We start from the raw sequence: 27,985 nt of genomic DNA, 5'->3' as shown, positions 1-27,985 counted from the left end.
TTAAGTAGATTAAGCCAACTATGTAATTTAAGCAATTAAATAAGTAAATTAGATTAATTAAGGAAATTAAGTTAATTAAATAATTGAAATAAACAAAGATGTCCAGTCTAAATAAGTAAATTAAGCCAATTAAGCAAGGTTTTAAAAACCGAGCCAAAATGGAACCACTTTGACTATAAATTTCTAGGTCAACAATTCAACCATCCGGTCCAATTTACTTAATCAATCTAAATAAATTAACTACCAATTAATTTATTTAATTAACTTAGTTAGCTTACTAACTCATTTTTCTTAATTAAACTATATTACTTAATTTCTTTAACTACCTTATTTACTTATTTTAATTTACTTAATTTACTTACCTTAATTAGTTTTGATTATTTAGTTACTCAATTTATTTAGCTTAATTTGCTTGGTTGACTTAATCAATTAGTCAATTCACTTAGTTGACTTAATTTACTTATTTAGTTTAATTAGCTTAATTTCTTTAATTGCTTTGTTTACTTAGCTTAATTTATTTAATTTACTTAATCAATTAGCTAGTGTACTTAATTTACTTCTTTAAATTGATTAACTTTGTTCATTTAATTTACTTAATTAACTTAGTTTCATTAATTTAATTTAATTATTCAATTGCTAGATTTACATAGTTGGCTTACTTTACTTATTTAGGTTAATTAGTTTAATTTATTTAATTGCTCTAATTAATTTAATCAATTAGTTAATTTTCTTAGCATGGTTTTAAAATAATCATTGACCCAAGCAATTGAATTGTTCGACCTAAGAACCAGTCAATTGTCTAGTTCCATTTTATATTTGGCTCGGAATTTTCTCCCCAAAACATTGACTTGGTCAACAACTATTGATTGGCGATTGAACCACTAAGGTGGCATTTGGAAATGTGGTCAACCCACAACATAGTGGATTTCAAACCATACCACACCACCTTCGACATGTTCAGTTATGTCACAGTGTGATTCAAAACCCATTATCTCATGGTCCCAACCACACCATGCTCAAGATATCGACCACACTTATATATGGTGATTCAAACCACGCTATAGGGATTATAATCCCATCTTCCTTTCTATACATTGAACATATATGACAATTGATCACATGTTAAACTAATTCATACTATTAATTAGCATTTTTGCATAAAAACACCAATATATATATATATGTATGTATGTATGTATTACTCTTAATTGACGGCATAGATCACCTCACATTGTGTATATGAGATACATGAAATCAAAATACATGGTGTAGCCTGAACCACACCACATCTTACAAAATGCCTATGTGGGTGTGGTGTGGTTAAGGGTACCAATTTTTTACCATAGTACAAAATGCCTATTATGCTATGGCATGGTGTGTTGTCAACCACACCCAATGTGTGGTGTGGTTATGAACACACCACTGAATTTCTCAACCACACTATAGAACACCTCATAATTTATTCGATTCAATAAATGGCTTTTGTGTTATTTTTTATTTTTCAAAATATCATGGGGGTTTATTTGCTTGAACTAAATGATTGAATTGTTGACTCGAAATTCGAAAACCAATCGCCCAAGCGGTTCCATTTTGGGTTGGTTTTTAAAACCTTGCTTAATAGGCTTAATTTACTTATTTAGATTGGTCAACTTTGTTTACTTAATTGACTTAATTTCCTTAATTTTTCTCAACCACACCATAGAACACCTCCTAAATTGTTCGATTCAATAAATGGCTTTTGTGTTATTTTTTATTTTTCAAAACATCATGGGGGTTTATTTGCTCGAACTAGATGATTGAATTGTTGACTCGGAATTCAAAAACCAATCATCCAAGCGGTTCCATTTTGGGTTGGTTTTTAAAGCCTTGCTTAATTGGCTTAATTTACTTATTTAGATCGGTCAAGTTTGTTTATTTAATTGACTTATTTTCCTTAATTAATTTAATTTACTTATTTAATTGCTTAATTTACATGGATGGATTAATTTACTTAATTATTTTAATTAGTGTAATTTATTTAATTTACTTAAAATAAATTTATACTATCATATACCATAGGGTCTAAAGTGGCATTTTCAAATTTGAGCAATGCTAGATAAGTATGCTTTTATTATTTCATTCATTGTTTGACAAATCTGTCAATGGTGTCTCTAATGTTGTGTGTTTTTACCTTAAAATGGCCTTTCTATCTTAATTTGAGAGCAAAAAATGGCCTTTTCAATTCTTTATTGTTTAAAGTGGTTTATTTTTTTTACAAAGTTCAATGCAGAACAAAAAATCCTAAAAATTAAGGGGACACTTTGTATTTGTCATAAACTTCATTGTACTTTAAAGGGTAAATTACAAAGACCCCCATGTACTATCCGATTAGTGACAAATACCCCTTGAACTTTCACTTGCGACAAATACCCCCCTCCATTAGCGTTATAGTCATTTAACTTCAAAAAGAGTCTCATTCAACTGTTTAAAATTTTTAAATCTCTAAATTACCCTTTTCTTATTTATTTGAATGATTTATGATTTGATTAGTTTTTTAAATATAACATTGAAGCCTTCTTGGTTTCTTCAATAGTTCCTTTAGATTTCTAGTTGGATTCATTAGGGGTGTTCACATTAAATGTCAAACCAATCAAATCGACCAAACTAGCCCGACCCAACCTGAGTTGGTCGGTTTTTTAAAACCACCAGTTGGTTTGGTTTATATGAGAAGAACCGAACCAATCCTATATGTTTAATTGTTTAAGTAATTATTAATTAGTCCCTACCCTATATGTTAAAGGTTGATATATTTTATTCGTGTTTGTTTGAACTTTGAAAAAAAAGGTTATTTATGATAAAAACTAAAAACATAAAACCAATAAAAATATAATACAATGGTACAATATTTAATTCAGTTTTGTATCAATTTAAATATATATTGACAAATTAAAACAATTTTGTAAAAAAAATCAATTTTAATATATAATTTAATTTTGAATAAAAATAAAAAAGAAGTAAACTTAAATATAAATAGATATTTTAGTTTAAAATATATAAAAATTGACTAAACCGATAAACCGACCCTTCATGTTTGGGTCGGTTTTGCTTCAAGATCGGTTGGTTTCGGTTTAGTCAATAAATAAATCGACCAAGTCGGGTCAGTTGAAGAAAATGACTCAAACAGACCCAATCCGACCTGTGAACACTCATATGATTCAATATTCAAATGAAATGGTAGAGGTTTCTTTATAATAGATATAATCATATAAATTTATAGTTTCGTTTGTTTTTTCTTGAATCATTGGAGAAAGGAGTGGATAATTTTTATATTTTAAGATGAAGAGAGACAATATTCATGTGAGCGAAATGAATCGAGAATTTAAAAAACTTTATTTTCTATGCTAGTGAGATGATTCTTATTATTTTAGATGGTTTTGTTTGGAGAAAATAGAGGTATTTTTGGTCAATTAATGTTTAGGGGATCTTTATGTAAATGAAAATTCAGGCATTTGTTAATTTACCCTTAACTTATTTTTCTTTAGGTTCAATTTGAAAGAAGTAGAAATACAAATATGTATTTATACTCCTTCAAACTGAGCTCTAAGCTCATATTCGAAGGAATACAAAAATTTATAGTAAAAATACATACTAAATAATACAAAATATTTGTATTTATATTCCTTCCAAACGGAGCTTTAACAATTTCCGCGTAAACACATATTTGCCCTTAAAAAGTAAATCGCACAAAATACCATTGACTTGTCCATTTGTTCAGGGAAAATTTCGTAAACTCACTTCTCTCTCTACTACATAAATATCTCCGAGACTCTTCCTCACCTCCATACTTTTTCGTCGGTTCGATTTGCTGGTGGAGCCGTCGACGTCGAGGGATCTGGGAAAGGGAGGAGAGAGATGTACGGGTTCACGAGCCTGAGCAAGGGAGACTTAGACTTAGAATCTGGGACGCTTTACCCAGGTCAGAGTTATGGGGAGAACGAGCTCCGATGGGGTTTTATTCGTAAGGTGTACGGGATCCTCTCGGCTCAGGTCGTCCTCACCACGATCGTCTCTTCTGCAACCGTCTTGTACTCTCCCATCAATGAACTTCTCAGAGGCAGCTCTGTTCTCTTGCTCTTCCTCACGTTCTTGCCCTTGATACGTATGTCTCCGATCCGCTATGTATTTCTTTCTCTCTCTCTCTCTCTATCTTTCCTTCTACGCATACTCGTTTTCAAGATTCTATTCTTCGATTCGTGGGTTTTCGTGATGTATTTTGCTTCCATCGGTGGATTACATGTGTATGTTGATTTCTTAATTGTCGATGTGGCCAGAGTTTAGTTTCTCCTGCTTTAGCGAACAACTTTATAGGGTTTCTGATATCTCCTTGTTAATTTGTTAAGTAATTTATTTTTTAGGCTGCAAGGTTTTATTATGCTTGAATTTAGATTTGTCGCCTGCGCTGTTGGATGTTGTAGTTGTTATTAGTTGGAGTACATACGTAGATAAATGAAATTAAATTTATTTGTTGGGGATTTAACCAACTTTTTTTTTATGGGTTTTAGGTGCTTATGGTGTTATCGTTTATTTTTCCCATAGTTCTTTTTGGAAAAAAAAGGTAACTTTCATTAAAAAAAGCATTCAAGACATAGGATAAAAATTTGCACTATACAATGTATCCCTTCCCACTGCATTTTTTTTTTCTAAAGCATCTGCCAGAACATTTAAACTTCAGGAAATCCTCTAAAGCTGCAATGGATCAGATCTGAGATGTAAAAAATTTCTTGCAAGAAATGAGCAAGCCTACAAGGACACGCACTTCTCTTATTAGCCCATCCACTAGTGATTCTATGGTTACCCTCAACTAACAGAGAATCAAACTGCAGTGAGTCAGTGGTTTATTTTTTGATAAATAAATTCATCTTCCATTAAATTAATGATTGGTTACAAGAACATCCCTTTAGAGGCGCGAGGTGTCACCTCTCCTAACAGCAAATACAAGAACTATAACAGAAATTACATGAATGTTGATGTTAAAACAAGAGTTACAGTTGTGCCCAGAACAATGTTTCCCTATTTATCCCTTGTTTAGCCAAGACATCTGCAAATGCATTAGCTGATCTCCCAACCCACCGTACTGTTATAGACATTTCTTGTCAGCCATTTGAATTTCTTTAACTCATTTTTGTAGCCCCAAGTGACATCCTCTGGATTATTTAACCATTCCACCACTGTCTTAGAATCCCCATCAATTAGAAGCTGCTCCACACCCACTTCTTTTGCAAGAAGTATTCCTTGTATTGCAGCAAACAGTTCTGCATGGATAGAGTTCCCAACACCTAAAGGGCCAGAGTAGAGTAAGACAACCTCTCCAACCTCATTCCTTAGTACACCTCCCATCCCAGAGGGACCCGGGTTACCCTGGCTACTCCCATCAAAATTCAGCTTCAAAGATCCAAGAGGAGGGGGACCCAACTAGTCAATACCCTTACCTTGTGTTAGAATGTTAGAATGATGTCTCTTTGTATGAGTGTTCGGCTGATAAGAGTTCTTATTAGCCCATACTTAAGTTTAAGTTATCCTGTAACTGGGCCTGTGTTAATGGGCCTAAGCCTATTTAATGTTTTAAGTTAACTGGGTGTCCCATCACTAATAAGGGGCATTCCAGTACTTTCTTGTATCTTGTACTATATTCAAATATAAATAATAGCATGGTCGACTGGCTAGTATTGTTCGACATTCCAGCATTTCTTCTTCTTCTCCCCTTTTTTGCTACTTCGACTACACTGGTTCAACTTTCATGGTATCAGAGCATTGAGCACCTTCCTGGTTATAGCCTACGCCATCTCCTCTTTTTTGCTGTCGTTCTTTTTTTTTTTATCTGGGTTGCTGCTGTGAAACCCTAGAGTTTTAGGAGAACAACACAAGGTTCGACCTAGGGTTTCCCTTGGTTGTAGGGCGCAAGGGAGGTAAGACCCTGAAGCTGGAGTCCAACTAGTTTCTAGTAGTTAGCAGCTATTTGGCTGCTAAGAAGAGGTCTGTATAGGACAGACCTAGTTGAGGACTGATTTCAGCAGTCCTAGTGTTGTCCGTAAGGAGGGGAACTCCCTTTACAGTTGCAGTACTCGAAATTCAAGTGGAGTCTGCATAGCACAGGTCGGTTACCAGCCCAAAACACCTTTTGCTGCTTTAACTGAACTGCTTCAGAACTGTGACAGTTTCGGCAAGTCTGAAACTATGTTGCGAGCTATCAGGGCCTGCTGAGATTACTTGGCTAATCAGAACCTGCATCAGAACTGGTTCAGAACTCTTAGAACTACTTCAGCTAGTCTTAAATTAGTGCCATCCACACAGAGGCTGTAGTCAAGATGTCTTCAATATTCGGAGATGTTTCTTCTAGGGATAATAGACCTGCGGCAAGGTCTTCAAATCTGGAAAACCCTAATCTGCATAGCCTGCAGATCACAAGTGTATTACTGGACGAATACAACTTTAGGGAGTGGTCCGTTTCTGCAATGCTGTTTATTACTTCCCGTGACCTCACAGGCTACCTTGATGGAAGCAAGAAGGAACCTGATGTTGGCAGTGCAGATTATGCTGTGTGGCGCAAGGAGAATGCCACAATTATGTCTTGGCTGCTTGCTTCTATGACTACTTGAGTTGCCAGGATTGTTCGTCACTTTCCTACAACAACCAAGATTTGGGAAAAGGTGTCTAAGACCTATGGACAGAAGAAAAACAATGCTAGAATCTACAGATTGAATCAAGACATTGCGGCCCTAAGGCAAGGCGATATGACAGTTGCAACATACTTTGCAACTCTGGAAGGTCTTTGGGAAGAACTTGACCATCACTTGATATTAGATGGGGAAAATGCCGGGGACAAGGAGAGACATGATAAGCAAATTGAAGAGAGCAGAGCCTTCAAGTTTCTGGATGGCCTAGACCCAGTATATGAGGGTATAAGGTCACAAATTCTAGGGAGAGATGAATTACCAGAGCTTCACCATGTCTATTACTTGGTGAGGAATGAAGAAGTCAGGAGAAGGGAGATGCAAGTTGACTCCCAGACACAGTCAACTGGACTATCTGGAGAACATTCAGCCCTAGTCTCCACTAAGGGAAATAGATATTCAGACAAGAAGTCCCTCAAGTGTACCCATTATGGTGGTGAGAAACATACAAAGGAGAAATGTTGGGTCTTGTATCCTCATATGAAAGGACAAAAGGCAACATAAGGGTCACACAGCAAGTGGGAATCTTGCCACCAACAACAGTGGTGACAACTCACAGAGTACTCCGACAGTGTCCTCTTCCTCCACAGGGCAGGTCGTCGACTCCTCTGGACCAAGTACTTGGGGCTTCACAGCTAGTGAGGTAGGTTCTCAACCGGGCATTAGCCCGTCTGAAGAACAATCCTTTAGCTTCCACCTCGTTTGCTAAATCAGGTACAACCTCTGCATTTAGAGCGACTAGTTCCATTAATTCTACCTCTTGGATGATTGATTCCGGAGCCACTGACCATATGACACATATGTCCTCCTTATTCTCTTCATATCATTTGTTGTCTGACCAGTATAAGATGATTGCGGCTGATGGGTCTCTCTCCACCATCTCTGGAAAGGGGGTGGTTGACCTAAGCAAGGATCTCTCACTCAAACTAGTCCTACATGTTCCTAGTCTTACCTCAAATCTGTTGTCTGTTTCAAAGCTTACAAAAAATTTGAACTACAGTATAACTTTTTTTCCCTCTCATTGTGTTTTCTAGGACAGATTGGCGAGGAGAACGATTGGGAGTGGTCATGAGTATGGGGACCTCTACTATTTTGATGCAGACATCAGCTCATCCCTACAAGCTTCTGTGACTACTAGTCCGGAAAGTGTGGAGTCATTAGCTAGGTTGCACCAGTGGCATGCTAGGCTAGGTCATGTGTCTTTTTCTTCTTTAGCAATGTTGTTTCCAGAATTATGTAAGGGAATTCCAAGTCAAAGTTTAATTTGTGATGTGTGTGAAATGTCAAAACAATGTAGAACAATGTATCCAATTTCTAGTAATGAAATTCGAGCTCTTTTTGATCTGGTTCATTCTGATGTTTGGGGACCTTCACCCATTGTTTCCATTGGTGGCTTTCGTTACTTTATCAGTTTTATTGACCATTATTCTCGGTGCACTTGGATTTATCTGTTAAAAGGACGTGATGAAGTTCCACGGGTAACCATGATTTTTTGCAAGATGATCGAAACACAAATTGAGAAGAAGATTAAGCAATTTTGGTCGGACAATGCAGCTGAGTACTTTGAAAGATCCCTGACTAATTCATGGAAGATGCAGGCATGTTACACTAATCATCATGTGCTTACACCCCTCAGCAAAATCGGGTTGCTGAGTGCAAGAACAGGCATCTATTGTAGACAACTCGAGCCCTACTTTTCCAGCACAAAGTGCCCAAGCAATATTGGTCTCAAGCTATACTCACTGCATCATACCTGATAAATCGGATGCCATCTAAGGTATTGGGTATGAAGACTCCTTTCTTTGTTTTGTGTCCCACTCTTCCAGAATTTCCTCTTCCTTCACGGGTTTTTGGCTATACATGCTTCATACATGTGAAGGATCCAAAGAAAACCAAGCTGGATCCCAAGGCTACAAAGGGAATATTTTTGGGGTACTCTCCTACACAAAAGGGGTATAAGTGTTATGATCCCGTCTCCAAGAAAAAATGTCATCAGAGATGTAGTCTTTTTTGAGTCTCAACCCTATTTCCAATCTTCTCAGAATCCTCTTAAGGGGGAGACTTGTGGGTTGGAAGAGGATTCTCATTCTCCCTTCTTTTTTGTTCCCCTTTCATCACCTTCCACTACTCCTATCTGTGACATTCCGGGTCAACCTAATGAGGCTCCCACTATGCCTGTTACTTCTCCTGATACAACAGATGCTCCTGAAGGTTCTAGTAGGCAAGTGAAAGAGATACTTACAGCAGAAGGAAGAAGGGCCCTCAATCTCATGATTGCAACCAGTTGAACTCTGATCAATCTGTCTATGCAATCCAAGGTAATTTTGACTCTCACTTCGGATTTGGATCTTCCTATTGCTCTTCGTAAGCCTGTTCGTTCTTGTACCACCCGACATTCCATAACTGATTATGTTTCTTACTCACATTTATCTCTTGCCTATCACTCCTTTGTGTCTGCTCTTTCCTTTGTATGTGTCCCTTCTAGGTACTCTGAGGTGGCATATGATCCAAGGTGGAAAGAAGCCATGAATGAAGAGATGAAAGCCCTAATGAAAGTAAGAACGTGTGAATTGGTGGATCTGCCAGAGGGGAAAGGCACTGTTGGGTGCAAGTGGGTATTCACAATAAAGCACAGGGAAGATGGGTTAATCAAGAGGTACAAGGCCAGATTTGTGGCAAAGGGATTTACACAAAATGAAGGAATTGACTACAAGGAAACTTTTGCTCTAGTAGCAAAGCTCAACACAATCAGGGTTCTACTGTCACTGGCAGCAAATTTCTCTTAGGATCTCCATCAGCTGGATGTGAAGAATGTCTTCCTAAATGGTGATCTTCATGAGGAGGTATTCATGGAACCTTCTCCTGGCTATGATGTTGGAAAGGTGTGTAAACTAAGGAAAGCACTATATGGTTTGAAGCAGTCTCCCCGTACATGGTTTGAGAGACTTTGTATGGCCATGAAGAAAGTGGGGTACACTCAGAGCAGTGCAGATCATACGTTGTTTACAAGGAGACAGGATGACAAACTTACGACTCTCATTGTTTATGTGGATGATATGGTGATTACTGAAAATGATGTGGAAGAGATGAAGAGGCTGAATGAGTTCTTAGCTTCAGAATTTGAGATCAAAGACCTGGGAAATCTGAGATATTTTATTGGAATTGAAGTTGCTAGATCAAGAGAAGGAATCTACATATGTCGGCGGAAATATGTGCTAGACCTCCTAGAGGAAACATGCATGATGGGGTGCAGGCCAGCAGACACTCCAATAGAACCAAACCATGGACTACAAGAATCAATGGGTGATGAATACTGTGATAAAGAGATGTACAAAAAATTGGTAGGAAAACTGATATACTTATCCCTTACTCGGGCAGACATTGCCTATGCAGTGCATGTTGTTAGTCAGTTCATGCACTCACCAGAGATCCCTCAACTGATATACTTATTCCTTGCCCAGGGAAAGGAATTCTATTCAGGAAAAATAGCAGATTTGAAATTGAAACCTACACTGATGCTGATTGGGCTGGGTTTGTTGGAGACAAAAAATCAACCTCAGGTTACTGTACATTCTTGGGAGGAAACCTGGTCACATAGTGCAGTAAGAAGCAGAATATTGTGGCTAGATCAAGTGTAGAGGCAGAATACTGAGCTATGGCACACGAGGTTGCTGAACTGTTATGGCTCAGAACACTTCTTAATGCGCTTGGTATTAAGGCTGAGAGTCCTCTTAGGCTATATTGTGATAATAAAGCTGCTATTAACATTGCCAACAACCCCGTGCAGCCTGACAGGACAAAACATATTGAAATTGATCGACACTTTGTCAGAGAGAGAATTGTCTCAAGAGAACTCTGTGTGCCTTATACTGCATCAGAGATGCAAATTGCAGATGTATTGACTAAAGGACTGGCAACAACAGAGTTCAGGGACATACTTGGCAAGCTAAACATGATTGATATTCATGCTTAACCTGAGGGGGAGTGTTAGAATGTTAGAATGATGTCTCTTTGTATGAGTGTTCGACTGATAAGAGTTCTTATTAGCCCATACTTAAGTTTAAGTTATCCTGTAACTAGGCCTGTGTTAATGGGCCTAAGCCTGTTTAATGTTTTAAGTTAATTGGGTGTCCCATCACTAATTAGGGGCATTCCGGTACTTTCTTGTATCTTGTACTATATTCAAATATAAATAATAGCATGGTCGACTGGCTAGTACTGTTCGACATTCCAACATCTCTTCCTCTTCTCTTTTTTGCTACTTTGACCACAGTGGTTCAACTTTCACCTTGTAGGAGGAATAACTTGCTACCAATTTCCAATCCTTCCAACAATCAGTAAAAGAGAAGTGGTTAAATAATTGTAGAGTCTTTAACCAATGTATTGACCTGGACATAATGCAGTCCTTTAAGGCTTGACTGCTCCTCCCTTTTTCTTGGAAGATCCTGGCATTCCTTTCTTCCCATACTCTCCATAACAATGCTGCTCGCGTGCATCTCCACATTTTCCTTCCTCTTTTATGGGGCCAAGAGAAAAAAGAAGGGTTAAAGATTGTGCTTACTTTTGCTGGCATATCCCAACTATACCCAAACAAAGATAGAAGTCAAGGCCAAAGCTCTACAGTTGCACTACAAGATAAAAATAGATGATTACAATCCTCACCATGAGATCTGCAAAGAATGCACTAGTTTGGTGAAATACAAAGGACGAGTCTTTTCTTTTGTAGGTTATCCATCGTGTTTATTTTACCATGCCACACTTCCCAACACAAAGCCATAACCTTGGGGGGGATTGGCCTAAACCAGACTTCTTTGGAAGGGAAGAAACTTTGTTGAGAGGAAGTTTGGTAGAGGAACTTGAAAAAGGAGCCGCAAGAAAAAGATCCATTGGGGTGAATGGCTCAAATTCTTTTATCAGGTTTCGAGGGATCCATCCGAACCTTATCAAGGAGACAGAAGATTAGACAAACATTCAATTTCCTCATCCCTTAACCCTCTACGGAAACCAAAATCCCAAGACAGTGCTGGCAAATTTAACTGACTAAGGCCTTTTAGAGGGAGATCTCCAACCCAAATGTCCTCCTAAAGGTCTTTTAGAAGGAAAAAAGTCTTTTAACTGACTAAGGCCCACCAACAAAGACTGAACCTCAGTAGGGCTATTAAAAACCCAAGCAATGTTGCCATCAAAGTTGTAAATGACTCTCCCAATTTCAGTCGCCAAAGGAAGGCCATGGGCCCTTTATAAGCTTCCATCGAACCTCAAAATAAATGCAGTTTCTGTTCTTGGGGAAATGGAAGGCTGAGGACCTAGGAGACGAATGAAAAATCTCTAACAGATTTCTGTTTAAGTCCCCATAGCCGAAACCTGAAAATGCCTTGTTAGTCAACATCCAAGAGATGAGTAGAAATATCATTTTATTTCTTAATGATTCTTTAGTGGAAGTTTCTCAAGACACATAACATAAACATGGGGGGAGAGGCACCACTGTCCAAGCCTTTTCTTTTGCGAGGTATCACAAGTATTCAACTAACCCCATGTTGCCTCCCAAAGGAAGAAGGAAATCCTTCGAGGAACCATGGAAAACCATATCCTTCTAACCGGGAAAGAGGAGGTAAAGGACTCAAAGACCAGGCTAAGGAAGAAGGATTTGATAGAGAAGGATCTGTTATGGGTTAGAGACCAGATTATTTTATCAAGAGTAGGTAGGGGACATTAGACAACAAGGAGAGAATAGACGACATCCCAACCAACTCATGATGAAGGAGGCCTCTACAAAAGTTAAAGTTAAAGGAAAGACCCTGTGTTCTGTTAACGAGAGTAGAAGAAACCAAGGTTTGTTTAGCACAAATCAAGTTAAAAAGGCTAGTGAAGGACCCACTAAAGGGTGAAGGGCCCCACCAAAAAACAATCCAGAATTCGATAAGATTGCCATCTCCTAGACTAAATCTAAGATTCTAAGGTTAGGTTGAAAAAAGGGGGGAGTTTGGATGATACCTTTCCAGGGATTGGCTGATGAGATCCTTCTGATTAATGGAACATGCCCCTGCCAATTCTGTTCCTTCCGTATTTGCTGTGAATTAAGGTTCCTTCTAGTATCTCTGAAACCAGTTACCTAAAAGAGTTGTATTCCTCTCAGAGATGCAATTGAGGCCCGACCCACTTGGAATATTGGTCAAGGAAGCTTTGATTAAGGGAAGTCTACCCCCTTTGAATATATAGTTCTTTCTCCAAGCTTCCAACTGGTTGTCGCATTTTTCTAAGATTAGAGCCCCAAAAACCAACATTGTTAGGATTACCTCCCAACGGTAAACTATGATACTTTACAAGTCAACTCTCTAGCTTATATCCCACCCCATTACTGTAGCCAACTAACCTCTGATGGGGAACATTAATTCCAATAATGCTACTCTTCTGGTCTTCCCTAAATTAGTTTGTAGCCCTGTTACAGCTTCAAACCAACTAACCTCTGATGGGGAACATTAATTCCAATAATGCTACTCTTCTGGTCTTCCCTAAATTAGTTTGTAGCCCTGTTACAGCTTCAAAACATTTCAGTACTATCTTGAAATTAAGGCGGAATTCCAACTTGTCTTCAAGAGAGAAGATAGTGTCATTAGCATATTGAACATGTGTTAAGTGAATATTCTCCTTGTCCACACAAAAACCTTTAACTAACCCCAATACAATTTCTTTCTGAACGAAGACATCAAGAAAAGAATGTCAGCGACTAAGGAGAAGAGGGGGAAGAGAAAGGGGGCATCCTTGGTTGGATAGTTTTAGAGATATCTGATTGAAATTGGTAATACCTAGACCCAAATTTGATTAATTAATATTTGGATTCAAATTGAATCCTGTCTGATTTATATAAATCCGATTGCAAATGATATTGAGCAGCATTTATAGATTAAACTAAAATGATCAAGAAAAGAATGTCAGTGACTAAGGAGAAGAGGGGGAGGAGAAAGGGGGCATCCTTGGTTGGATAGTTTTAGAGATATCTGATTGAAATTGGAAATACCTAGACCCAAATTTGATTAATTAATATTTGGATTCAAATTGAATCCTGTCTGATTTATATGAATCCGATTGCAAATGATATTGAGCAGCATTTATAGATTAAACTAAAATGATCAAAATATTACATATTATTAATAAAGTGAACTAGAAATGGCTTTGATATTGTATGTTATAATCCAAATGAATTTAAAGTAACTCGAATGGAACTTTAACAGTTAAACCTATGACTCTTTTTGTTAGGGCTGCTGATGGTATCTGTTTATTTGAGTTTGATCCAGTTAAGGGTGACCCTAATTCAATCTATTTATAATTGGATCAAAGATGGATCCAATTTGATTCAATTTAAATATGTTTACTTAAAATTTAGGGGTAATAGCATATAAGGGCAACTTTTGGGGGTTAATATCAATAAAAGTAATATTTAAAAAAAAATTCAAAAATAGGTTAACTTTTTAAAATCAATATCAATAAAGGGCAAAAACATTGTTCATCATCTTCTTCTTGCCATTTGTTCACCAGCACTACCATCCGCTACCGCCCTCCGCCACCGCCAGTGCCGTCCGCTGCTGCCCTCTGCCGCCTCCGCCTCCGGCAACGTTGCCAGAGGTGGCAGTGGCGGCACTGGTGGTCATTCCTCTGCCCAGTGCCGCCGCCGCCGCCACCTGTCTCCACCCACCTCCGGCAACGTTGCCGGAGGCGGAGGCATTGGGCAGAGAAATGACCACCAGCGCTGCCGCCGCCACCTCTGCCTCTGGCCACCTCCAGCAACGTTGCCGGGGGTGGAGGCGGAGATGAGCGGCAGCGGACAGCGGTGGTGGGTGGCGGCGGAGCTGGTGAACAAATGGCAAGAAGAAGATACTGAACAGTTTTTTTGCCCTTTATTGATATTATTTTTAAAAAGTTCACCTATTTTTGATTTTTTTTTTAAATATTACTTTTATCGATATTAAACCTCTAAAGTTGCCCTTATATGCTATTATCCCTAAAATTTGTGTTGTATCTATTAGTAAAATTGGTTTGAATTCTTGATAAAATAAATTGTGTAGCCCCATGAAGCAAAAAAGCCCAGATTGGATAGGGCTGGATCCATATTATGAATGGATTGAATTTGAATTCAAATTTTGACAGGTGGACACTGTTGCAGCCCTAGGATATTTTGCCTACTTGAACATGATAACATTGGATTGCCAAGATAAATAAGCATATCATGGCGCAAAACATCATGGGAGATGGTAGAGACTTTGAGATCATTGCATAAGCTGCAAGTTGACATTACAAGAATATTTTATGGCCTCCTTCCTCTCTGCCATAATCTCTTTGCCAAATATGAATTGACGGCCCCAATTCAACAATATCTGTCCTTTTGTCTTCAGCCTGGAAAGTTCAAGTTCCCTGGGGAGAACCAAACTGAAATTGTTTGGTAGAAATATTTCATGCAGCTAAATAGATTAAATGTCGTTATGTTGATTCCTAATCATTATTGTGTCATCGATGATCAATCGAAAATTCAAGGCCATCAATTTTTCTGTAACAACAATTCGTTACTCTGTCTGTGATTTGCATTTATTCTTTGAAGAATGTGAACTGACCCCACAGATTCTGTAATAGCGCACTTATTCTTTTGAGGATTTACTTCCCTATTCTCATAAGCTGGTTGTGATCAGGTAGCGCTTAGTTTGAGTAACCATCACAGGGTGTTCTCTCTAAGGGAATGTTCACCAATATAAACAATTTTGTTTTCCATATTTCTAGAAAATGGCACATTAATAAAAAAAAAACATGTTTGCCTTTTCGGAAGTGTGTTTAAAACAGAGTGATGCTTACACAGGCTGACATGGGATACTATGTGATGTGTTTACATGAACTGGAATCTCCTGTAGAACCTCTTACAAGTTCTGCTTTAATGCTCCCTTGGATCATATCGATCCACTTTTATCCCAAAGATAAATAAAAATTAAAAATAAGAAAGGTAGACATGCTTCTTTTGTGAAATTTTATCTGATTTTTGTATGAATTATTAACATAATATCAATGTTGAACAACTATAGGAATTAGGAAAGCATGCATGTTGAAGCCAGAACTTGTAAAAAATGTTTGAAGCCAGAAATTCAAGAACTTGTAAATTCTGATCAAAATCATCCTCATTTTTCTCAAGTTATGATGGCAGTTAATTGGTACTGACAAACCTCTGAACTCTTGCAGTTATGTGGCCCTTGTATGTATATCAGCAGAAGCATCCATTGAACCTCGTATTCCTTGGACTTTTCACTGCATCTCTTAGCATCACCGTTGGGGTTGTATGTGCAAATACTGAAGGTTGGTTTCAGCAATGCCCCCCTCCCCTGACCCCAAGAATACTTTGGCTGTCCATGTTTGACAGCCTGGTCTCTCCCCATAGGCTCTCTTCTCATGACACATTACCCTACACAGCTATGCGTTCAGCATCTTTTACCATCACAGGGAGTCTGTGGACTAAGGTGTCATGCAGAGAGAGCCCTGTGGACAGCTCAGGCTATCAAACACGGACAGCCAAATTTTACTATATTCCTCTCTTCTTCTCATGCTGGACCGAAAAAGAAAAAAACCACGTTATAAATTTGGGAGATAACCATTCCACTTTTGGCATGTGCAGGGAGAATCGTACTTGAAGCGCTAATTTTGACATCAGCTGTAGTTTGTGCACTAACTGGCTACACTTTCTGGGCTTCCAAGAAGGGCAAGGATTTCAGCTTTCTCGGGCCTATTTTATTTGCCAGCCTCCTTGTACTCGTCCTAACTGGGTTTATCCAGGTCAAACATCTATCCTCTCTCCCATTCCATGTGTGTAAATGTAATTCTATATTTGATAAATAAGTTGTGTTGTTCATGGTAGCCATCTGATCTGACTTGTCACAAAAAATTCCTTACAATTGAACAGATGTTTTTCCCACTTGGGCCAACGTCGGTTGCCATCTATGGTGCGATCGGTGCTATGATTTTCTCAGGTTATCTTGTTTATGATACAGACAACCTGATAAAGCGATATTCATATGATGAGTACGTTTGGGCCTCTGCCGTTCTGTATCTGGACATCCTCAACCTGTTCCTTTCGATATTGCGTGTGCTGAGGGGCATGCAGTCTGACTGAAAAGGCAGGCTCTATTGTGTGCTTCATTGAAGTTGGGCTCTCTGCCGGAACTACGTAGGGTAAGATACCACCACACCTTCAACAATTATCAATGTTAATCTGAAATTGGCTTGGCTCGGCTCCCATCTTCATTGTTTTACCTTTACCTTTTTGTTCATATTCTATTATTTTAAACTTACTTGGGCTCTGATGTGTACTGTATACAAAAAGTTTATTGCGGATAAGAGTTTGCCATTTGCTCATTTGCCCCCCTTTTGTTTGCAATTGTTTATTTGAAACTTCATCTGTAAAATCTTTTCTAGTTTACTTCACCCTCGGTCCCTTGGGTCTCCAAGTAGTTAAGTTAACCAGTGTTGGAGTCATGGCAAATCAAGAGTGCAAGCAATCAAAGTAACTGATATGCAATCTGATTATAGCATAAATTACAAGCACAAAGTAAAAATAAACTGAGTAGCAACCAGTGTAGCCTAAGAACAGTGATGCTTTTAACCCTGTAGAAGGGAAAGGATGGCAAATGCCGTTACTATCCTTGAAACCAATAATGCCCCTCTAGTTGCAAAGATGAAACAGCTTTCCAACGCACCCTCGAGTCACGACTTGGAACAAATGAACCATGACATTATGCAGGCCTAGATGCGAGAAGGTGGGGAGGACGGAGGGGAACACCCCAACAGCGGAAAGCTCAATATGAACCAATTAGCCTGTGTGAGAAAGGAAGAAAAAACACTCAATGAACTTGATAAGGTTTATTTGAGTTCTATTCTACTTTCTTAGTCCGTGTGGGATTGATTAGAGAACAAAAAGGAAAGAAAGGTTTTTGTAAACTTGGTAGAACCAGACCAAAATAGAGGCAGGCGCGATCACGAAGGGGAACATGCATTAAAAAGCAGGTACAAATAGGTAAGGGTGTCAATGGACCCGTAAAATCAATTAGGACAGATTGGACGGACCAAAATGATAGTGGATTGGACTAATAATATTGGTCCGAAATATTTATTAGATTGGACTGGACCTGGTCTGTCCATAATAAATTTATACTGGATTTGGTTAGATTAAACCAATATCCGGTCCATTGATATAAGAAAAGAATATAGGTGTCAATGGACCGGGTTTGGGTTGAAACCAATCTAAATTAAAATGAATTTGAACAAATTGAATGGTCTGAACATTGAATTGATCAGTCCAAAATGGTCCAAATTATTCATTGGATTGGATTGAACCTGATTCATTTGTAATGGATTCACATTGGATTGGATCAGATTGGACCAAATCCATTCCAATTGTTATCCCTACAAATAGGAGAGAATTCAGTTTATTTGAATCACAACAATGGGATTGGACGCATGAATGTCTCCATTTGAAAATAAATCCTCCTCTCAAGCCATCACTAATCCTATAAAATTAACCTAGATAGTGGAGAGAAGAAAATAAATGAATCAAAGTTGTACACGTGAGGCCAAATGATGGCGTTAATATACTGTAAAAATACAATAATATATATATAATTTGTTATTAATATCTAACATCTAATATCAACCCGAATTTTAACTGATTCTAATCTAAATAAATTATATAGGTTGCGTTTGGAAACGATGCAAATGGATTATAAATCCCGGCTCAGGGTAAATTTGCATTCTGATTCACTTTTGCTTGTATTGACAAATGACAGAAAATACATTTTCTAATATATATTTACATTGATAATAAGATGTAAAAGTACATCAATAAAAAAGAATAAATTTGCATTCAAGTGCTGTTTTGATAAAAGTCATACTTTATTAGAATTCGTGTTTGCATCCATTACAGCTAAATTTACTTGTTTAGTAAGAAGATAAATTTGTAAATGCAAAACTAACACAACTTTGAGTGGATTGCTCCCAGAGTCCCATGACCCATCGGTGTAGATTCTGTCAGTCCTCACGTGTTCTGATGGGCTTTACCAGTCAGGTCCGGTAGAGCTAAAGCTTTGATCTCGGTGCAGAACGATTAGGGGGTTTAGTGGTGACTTGACTTTGAAAATCGCTTCATTTCGAGCATCATCCCATCCCATATGGATTTCAAGGTCTTTGGCAATCTTCATTTCTTTGTTGGGTGTGAGTTAGCCCACTGCCCACCAATCCAGGATGTTTTGATAGGTCGCTCTGAGTTAATTGAATCTGGGTTGGTTCCCATTTTTAGGCTTGCAGCCATACGGCCGGAGTGAAAGGGCACTTGGTGCAATTGTGTATCCTCTCCATCTCCATTGACACAAGTTTCGCAACATGTGTCGTGCTAGTGCTGCTGTCCCTGATGCCACAAACTTCCTTTGGTTTTGACTTTACCCTTGGAGAAGCACCAGATAAAAAGTTGGATAATAAGTGGCGTACTTAGAGTCCGGATTGGCTAGTTAATTCTGCGCTCTTATCGTCTCGTCTCATGGTGTGGGTTCATTTTAGGGGTATTCTTTTTTCTGGATTTTGAAAGGGGGAAAAGTTGGTAAATGGAGTTTGATTTTTATTGATAAAAAAATTCATGTTCTTTTTTCAGATATTTGGGGTGACCAGGAAAAGTTTATTTTTCAGATACCCATCTCCTACGTGGATAAATAACTTTTCCACTTGTGGGAAAAGTTGCCAACACATGAATGAGACAAAAATACCCCTTTTAATATTGAGTTTTTATGGCTAAAATGGTCATTGCCTTATTTACATGGAAAATAAAAGAATACGAGTAAATGCACTTACCCGGATAAGTCTTTCTTGGAAAACATTTACCTAAATTACCAAAAAACGAATGGAGCCTTAGTCTAAATAATATTTTGGATCCCTTACATTGAGTGATGTGAGGGGGCATGACATGCTACCCCTTAGCACATCAGAGTATAAAATAAAATAAAAAAAGAGTATAGATATCAGACCAATTAGTGGTTTTACCAGCTTTGGCACTTAACTTGTGTAACTAATACATCATTAGTTTTTAGGGAAGTAAGGGTGGATAAATTCTATGGAAAAGAAATAAATTCATGTTTGTGGTTCATTTACTTGGGGAAGTAATATTATCCTCAAACTTGTTTACTAATGCATGCTAAAAAATTGCTAATATATGATGGGACAATATTATCCCTTTGATAATGTCACTTTTTGGATAACTTGTGTAACTAACAAATCCTGGTAAGTGTTTTTATCCGGATACCAAAGAAACATTTACCCGAATAGGAGCATTTGTTCAGATATATCATTTATCAAGGCACAAATGAAGCCTAAGACTCAATTTGAAAAGAGTACAAATAAAAATAAGTACAATACAAATATATACAAAGTACAAGGTTTTACATTACCCCTTCAAAACTGAAGTCTAAGGATCTGATCTGTAGGCCGATTACCTCGATCTTAGCTGTAAGGGTATGTTGCGTATTGCTACAACACTGTCCTGCTCAAAAATACTTTGGTAGTTGGAAGTAGCCAAGAGACTTTCATGCTGGACAAGCGGGAGATTGGCTTCAATCAGTGCAAGGCCCGTTCGAACACTGTTCGAACAGCTTTTACAGCCTTGCATTGGGAACATCTCCGTACTTCTATGCTTTATTTCATGGGGAGATATTCCTAATGCAAGGCTATGATGGTTGTTCGAACGGGCTTTGCACTAACTGAATCCGGTTTTGATAAGCGGACGATAGTCTTCTAAACCATGCAGGATCTGCTGCTCACATGTGAATACGTCAGTATTTTGCATACAATCCATCCATGTGTACGTAGTACATAACATTGGTGTATCCATTTGTGATTGGTTATCTTTATGCAGCCTATTATACATGACATGGCGAATAGTAGATCCAAGAGACTCGGTTTGACTGGAAATATTCCAGGTAGGAATGGCAACAAGACGTGGCAGTGTGGCACCCCCTCCCTATAGCCAAGATACCTTACCCCATCTCCAATGGAAAAGTGGGTTTAGGGCATGGGCGCCCACTTCTTGTCGAAGATGGAGAATTCTCAAATTTTTCTCACTCCAAAGTAAATTATTAAAAAATACATCTAATTTGAGGGCATTTTAAAAATAAAATCATGGGGCTTTGGAGGTATTTTAGAAATTAAATTATGAGAATGGGGGGTTATTTTAAAATGAAGTGTATTTTACTAATTTACTATCAAGCTTGGAATGTATTTGAAAAATTATATAAAACCCTAATTCTGTTCCATCTCTGATTAGGAACAAAAATATTTTCTCCATTTCTATTTGTTACTGTTTTTTAGAAGAGGAAAAATTGTCATCCTTAATTTGAGACAAGCCAATAAAACAGTAGAGAGCAGATTGATAAACTAGGGATTGAGCCCCACATGCATATCTTAGGATGCATTGGGAACATCTCTCAAAGTTGTGAGTGGGAGATATTTTCAATACATAATTGACATATGCTGTAGGGTAGGGCGTTAGTGGGGCGCAGATGTGCATTCGATAAAATAATTAGAGTTTACCTACATACTCTCGTCACAATCTTTAAGGAGGCATAATTCCTCTCGACTCTTCAAATCGGAAATCCCTCCACTAACAAGCTTAACAAATCAAAGCATGCCCAACTCGGATTTGGAGGCCAATACATGGGTGCCTGGAGCCCCCCTAAATTGTCCAATAAGTTGAATTAAAAAGCAAAGCTGGCAAGCTGCTACTTGAAACCATGGTTTTCAAAACCGGACCGGAAAATCCTATCTGACTGGTTCTATTTTTTCCAAAAATCGGATTTTCCTTTAAAATTGTTGATTTTGGTTAGCGAACTGTTAAACTGGGTGGTTAATCGTTCGAATGGTTTTGACCTTTTTTATTTTATTTTTTATTTTTTTTTTTATTTTTGTCAGAATGGGCCGAACTTTCGATTTGAATGGTAGGACCGTTCTACCTGGTAACTGGGTGGTTAATTGTTTGAATGGTTTTGACCGTTTTTGATTTTTTTGATTTTTTTGATTTTTTTGTCAGAATGGGCCAAACTTTCGATTTGAACGATTGGACCGTTCTACCTGGTAACTGGACCCCTGACCGATTCAGTCACCGGGTCAGTTTTAAAAACCATGCTTGAAGCTATAACCTCCTAAAACTGCAAGCAACTACCCCCATTTTGTGTAGCCCCTTACGTTTATTATCAAAAAAAGAAAAAAAAGCTATAACCCGCTAAAACTTTGAATCACGGCCCTTCAATTGGATGAAGTAACTTTAAGGTAGGGCTATATAATATATTAAAGACCATGATTTAAGGTTTTAGCCCAAGGCTATGAAATCGGATTTCACTTCTCACAAAACCTGTTCATATCACCCTCACAGTCCCTTGCATCCATGCATTGGGAATATCTTCTCATGAATAAAAAACATACAAGTTTGATGTTTGAAGAAAAGAAGAAGATAATCCGATGTTTGAAGCTAAATCCGAAAAGAAAAGAGCTACTTCCAAGGGAAATTTTATCCTTTAATATTTTTCTATCAATCTTAACGATTAAATATTTAACAAGGTGTATATAAATAGTTTTCATTTTTGAAAACCACGGTATATATGTAATTAACCCCCTCAAATAAGATAAGAAAAATGGGGCTGAAAAATAGGCAGTTTGCTATTTCTAATTTGCCATAAATGCCATATGGCGTGGCTTTGCTATTAGTCCTATGTATAGGGGTGTCAATGGACTGGTTCTGAGTAGGAAGTCAAAACCAATTTGAATGGATTGAATGGACCAATAAGACATAATGAATTGGACCGGTCTTATTGGATTCCAATCAGCAAATTTGATTGAACTGTTAAGTTGCCATCTACAATTACAAGAGAGGAGAGACATCTGTGGAAGGTTGTTTCCCTCGTGGAAACTATGTAGAAAGGGCCAACTTGTTATGGAGCAGATGTCTCTCCAAGTAAGGCAACGACATTCACTCATTAGGTTCAGTTTGGAAAGAGTACAAATACAAATATGTATACTACAAATACCTACAAAGTAATACAAAATACAAGGCATTGCACTCTACATATTTGTATTTGTACTTCAAAACTGAGCCTTAGATTCAGTTTGGAAGGAGTATGAATACAAATATGTTGAGTGCAAAATCTTGTATTTTATAATACTTTGGATGTTTTTGTAGTGTACATATTTGTGTACTCTTTTCAAACTGAACCAAAATTGGTAGGTGCAAATTTGATCACTAATACTATGAAAGTGAAAATACTTTGGCTCCTATCTAGTCGAAGGACTTGCGTCCGAGTCTGGATCTCTTCCTTAGATTATACCTCACAAGCATATCCAACCATGTACTGAAAATATTATTCATGAATAATAACACTTAAATACAGGAGATATTTCTGATATACAGTTGCAACATGTTGTGAGGTTGGTGTGAATAGTAGATCGGAACATGCATCCTACAAAATGCTTTTTACGCTTAATTTTAGGGTTTCGGGTTTAGGTATGAAAAAATTTTTTTTTTTTTGAAAAAATTCCCGGTTAGTACTTTGTACTTTAGCCCTAGTGCCACTTTGGTCTCCGAACTTTAAAATGCAACAGTTCACTACTTGAATTTTTAAAATATGACAATCCAGCACCTACCATTAATCAAATGTTAACTTGCCGTTAAGTGACATTTGATAAAGACACAAATGCCTTTCAAGTGTCATTTATTTTTCTTTATCAACCATCTAAACATTGATACAAAATTAACAGTCCCAAATCCTTGCCTCTTTCATTCAAGAAAGTTGGGGTCATGTTTGAGTGGACATTCTAGTGACCCCAACTTTCATAAATAGAAGAAGCAAGGATTTGAGACTGTTAAATTTTTGTCAATGTTTGGATTATGGTTTTTAAAACTGACTCGGTGATCAAACTGATCAGGGGTTTGGTTGACTGGTTTGGTCATTGGTTTTTTAATGAGTTTATATCTTATTAATGGTAATTTGAGCCTTAGATTTAGTGCCATCTATGTTCTTTTAATATTTTTGTGAGTTCACATAGTAATTCATACGTATCATAATAATAATTTTATTCTGTCCATATGTAATGAAAGCGTACCTATCTTAAAATTAATTTTTAATACATTTTATGATATTAATATTTTGAATATTGAATGAAATATTCGTGCATATGATTTTAAAATCAAAATAGTTGTCAAGATCTTTACCCTTGAATTAAAATATAAACTTAAGTCCTTACCTTTTGGGCGCATTCATTTTTCGACCCAAATTAAATTGACAAAATTGCCCATTAAGTGAGTTTTAAAAACCAAAGGCTAGCAAGATAAGTATGATAACACAAAAAACTTATCTGGGCATAAAATAATATAGAAATGCATTTAATTGGGTAAGTATTACCTGAAAAACACCTACCCGGATACGTTATTTGGAATAAATAATTTACCCAAAAACATAAACATGGGCTCAATTCCCAACCAATATCATATTCTTTTTACAGGAATTAATGGGCGTTAAATTATGCAATTGAGTTGAGATTTACTAGGAATTAATGGTGTTACCAATGGCTTTTAATTATAGGAGTAAGGTGGAGTTGGTCATGAAATTAATGCTAATGTGATTTAAGGGCTATGATGTCATTTAAATTCAAATGAATTTAGTAGGTTTTAATTTTAGTGGGAATTAATTAGGAAAATGTAGTATGTATATTTTAATGATGGAATCAATGAGTTCGGATCTCATCTTCCTACATGGTATTATGTAAGAGAGATATTTCTAATTCATGGGGGTAGTGTGTTGTGGATAAATGTGGACAGAATTCTCATGTGCAGGAGATCCGGAGTCGAAGTCAATGACCTTCATTCGAGAGTAAAGAGGCATGATGCACAATGGGTAGCCCGTCTCCTTATCCATAATCCCCACAACCCTAGCGACTAGGGGTGAATCAGGTGATCATTTTCAGCCCGTCCTAGCCTGACTAGGGGTGCAAATGGATCGGACTGCTCAAAGACCCGAGTCTATTTGGTTGAATTCGGATCATTCTAGTTTGAATTTTTGGATTGGATTAGATAATAGGTTCGATCAGAAATTGGATTGGATTCGAATCACTCTTATCTGATCCAAGAAGATCTGATCCTATATATGCTATATATATATAAGTATATTATTTATATTGTATTTTTATAAATTTGTTATATTATTTACTTTTTTATAATATATATATATATATATATATATATATATAATGAAAATAATAAAAAATAATTGTATTTTTATATTTTTATTTAAATTGATATATTTTATTTATCTTTTAATAATTTATTAATTTTTAAAGAAAACAAAGCGGATTCGAATTCAGATCCATCTTGACCTGCATATATATAAATATTAACATGGCCAACGCTTATAAGATATATTATATGTATGAAATAAATAAATAAATAAATATATATACATCATACATGATATATAATATAATATATTAGGCCTGGCCCGGCCAAGCTTATGTTTCAAGGGTAGAACCCGGGCTGATTTGGGCTCGGGCCTGACCTATAGTCCACAGGTTCTAAGTTCGGCTGACCCATGATCACCCTCTAGTGACCGACAGGATTTGATATCAAGTCACGAGTCTCCACTACAAACAGCCACCAAGTCAACGAGGAGTCGGCACCAACAAAAGCGGAGTGCAGTTAAATCATAGCATATATCACAATGCTAATATGGTAGAGGCACACCGACCGATGCAATGTGTCAAAACAATAATTTAGTAAATGCCAACTCAAATGTCACACTCCAGATTTTTATGTCAATTTGATGTTGCTTCAAAATGGCCTCATAATGTGTTCTTTTTGTTGTGTTTGGTCCCGTCGCTGTTTTTACTTAAAATGCTTTTTTGATTGAGCTAGAATTGATTTGATAGAAAATATTGATGACCCAGAACTGAACCAGACCCGATAGGCTATAATTTTTGGACCCATAATCGAACTGATCAATTCTCAGAATAATCAGGTTTGACTCGATGGATCTGATTATAATAAATGAATAAATAAATATATTTAATATATATTAAATATTATATATATTATGTATTTATTATACGTATTTGATGCTGTTCAATCCGAGGTGGTGTACGAATTTAAGAGGGCAATCAAATAGTCCTTGCTGGCAGGGCGGGGCTGAGCTATAAGGATGAGGCCGTGCTTTGAGAACTGTGATCAAGGAAACAGAAGTCAGAGGCCCGAGGAGTTATCCCTGGGTAAGAATTCCGACGCTCAAGTTAGTAAGAAGTGATAGGATAGTCGGGCCGAGCTATAAGGATGCCGGTCCGAGCCACGTAGCAGTGTAGGTCTCAGAAGTTGGATCCCTTACCTCGAGCATGGAGTACCTTTTTATAGCCGAAGATCTGTGTCTTGGTCGGTCTAGGCTTCCGGGGTTGTCGAGATGGAGTTAGCCACCGAGGTATTGGGGGCAAAGTCCCATTCCCCAGTGGAGTCGTCTTCCTTACTCTTTACTCGTAGTTGTGCTCATCCATATGACATGTAGTTGATGTGACTGGAAGGATAAGATGGGTTTCCACAGTAATAGCGTAGCTTAGTCAAGCTAGCTTGATGTGGCCTAGCTAGGCCGACGTGGCCGAGCTATTCTGACATGTCCGAGTTAGGATGACGTGGTAGGGCGATAGTTGGGCGGCCATGTGTCTCGCAGGGCCAGCTCAACCATGACCCGAACACCACTCCCCTAGTTTTGAAGTCGATGAATGAAGTTTTCCAGGTTCGTTGCCTAGTTGAGGAACTCTCGAGCATGCGTATCGTCTATGCCGTGTTGGTCGTTACCAAGGAGTCCTTCGATTGTTAGCTGCAGAACTTAAATAAGGACTAAAATTTTGGTTCCCGAACCACTCCCACAGTTCTGCTGTCGAGGAGGGGGAATGCTCGGCCAGACTATTGCGCGGCCTTGTGGCCGTAAGCCGTCTAATCCGACGATTTGAGTGGCCTAGTTGATGATTTGCGTTGAAGGCTGGACCGGTACGAAGGGTTTTCGTGTCGAAGGTTGGACCAGTACAGTAGATGAACCGACACAATTGATGGTCGCAACCACTACCTACCGAGGGTGCCGCTTCGGTTTTCGAGGCTTCTTGTCATACGTTATTGGTTGCGTCGGTTGGCCTTCCGAGGCGTTGTTAGTGATGCTTCATCTGCACCATTGATCTCTCCTTGGTCTGTGCCTCTGATAGTTATAAAAGGGAAAAAGGGGTTCCCCCTTCCCTATCCTCAATATCGCTTACAAGAGTTTGGCATCCACTGCTCGGTAAATTCGTCGGTCACATAGCTTGACAGATAGCTTGATAGATAGCTCGGCAGATAGCTCGGCGGGTAGCTCAACAGATTGTTCACCTTCGCAAATTGCCCGATATGTCCTCTTGAGGAAGCCGAGGCTGGTCCCTCTGGGATGGAGATGGAGCTTCCTCTTCAGGTAGGTCGTCGATTCGGTATCACGCTCGGGGATATGGCTCGGATCGAAGCTACATATGCCACTTCCACGGAATACCGGATACGGTGTCCACTGCCCGGGGAGATGGCCACTGATGCTCAGCCCGATGAGTTGTGTGTTTACGAACATAGCTTGGAGGTTGGGCTGAGGTTCCCGTTGAGCAAGGAGTTTGCCGAGGTGCTAAACTGGTACAGGGTGTTGCTGGTGTAGCTGATGCGAACTCCTTTAGGTTTTTGCTCGGCCTTATGTCCTATTGTGCCATTCGCGATATTGAACTGACCCTAGGGATGGTGAGCTTTATGCTCCAACTCAAACACCACCAGCAGGGGTACTATTGCTTCTCTACCCAACGGAACATTTGGTCATTGGTCGGAGCCCCTTCTTCTATGAAGCACTGGAAGGAGTCACTCTTCTTTGTGCGAATCCTTGGGGGTCTCCCTTTTCCTGTCGAGCTGCGGGGGGCCAAGGACGTCTTTGCCGCAACCCCAATGGTCGACACTTACTTGGGAGGAGAGGTCGGCCCTGAGCATGATCCACGAAATCGATGTTATAGCTTACACATGCTCGGAAATGCTGATGCTCTCCAGGCTTATGGAAAGGGTGGCCAGTCTATTTCCTTTTACTTTTGTTTGCCAAACTGATTTTATTTTGCCTGCTTTGTACTTACCTTGGGCCTCTTATGATGCAGGTGTAAGCATGGCCAGCGAGGAGGAAGTTGTTCGTCGG

At 38.2% G+C, this 27,985-nt stretch overlaps 1 protein-coding gene across 1 annotated transcript; it reads left to right on the top strand.

Moving 5' to 3' along the window:
- The first annotated feature begins 3,729 nt into the window (after positions 1-3,729).
- LOC148861743 (Bax inhibitor-1 family protein) lies at positions 3,730-17,096 on the top strand. The gene is made up of 4 exons (XM_088984129.1): positions 3,730-4,138; positions 15,930-16,043; positions 16,360-16,517; positions 16,645-17,096. Exons 1-4 carry the CDS (start codon positions 3,892-3,894, stop codon positions 16,852-16,854), a joined length of 729 nt encoding a protein of 242 aa, XP_088840255.1. The 5' UTR covers positions 3,730-3,891; the 3' UTR covers positions 16,855-17,096.
- The last annotated feature ends 10,889 nt before the right edge of the window (positions 17,097-27,985 follow it).

This window comes from Nelumbo lutea, chromosome 4 (genome assembly GCF_056320005.1).
Source record: "Nelumbo lutea isolate HS-2025 chromosome 4, American lotus-T2T, whole genome shotgun sequence".
Taxonomy (NCBI): domain Eukaryota; kingdom Viridiplantae; phylum Streptophyta; class Magnoliopsida; order Proteales; family Nelumbonaceae; genus Nelumbo; species Nelumbo lutea.
Note: the sequence above shows the minus strand (reverse complement) of the source record. Positions and strands in the feature narration are given on the sequence as shown.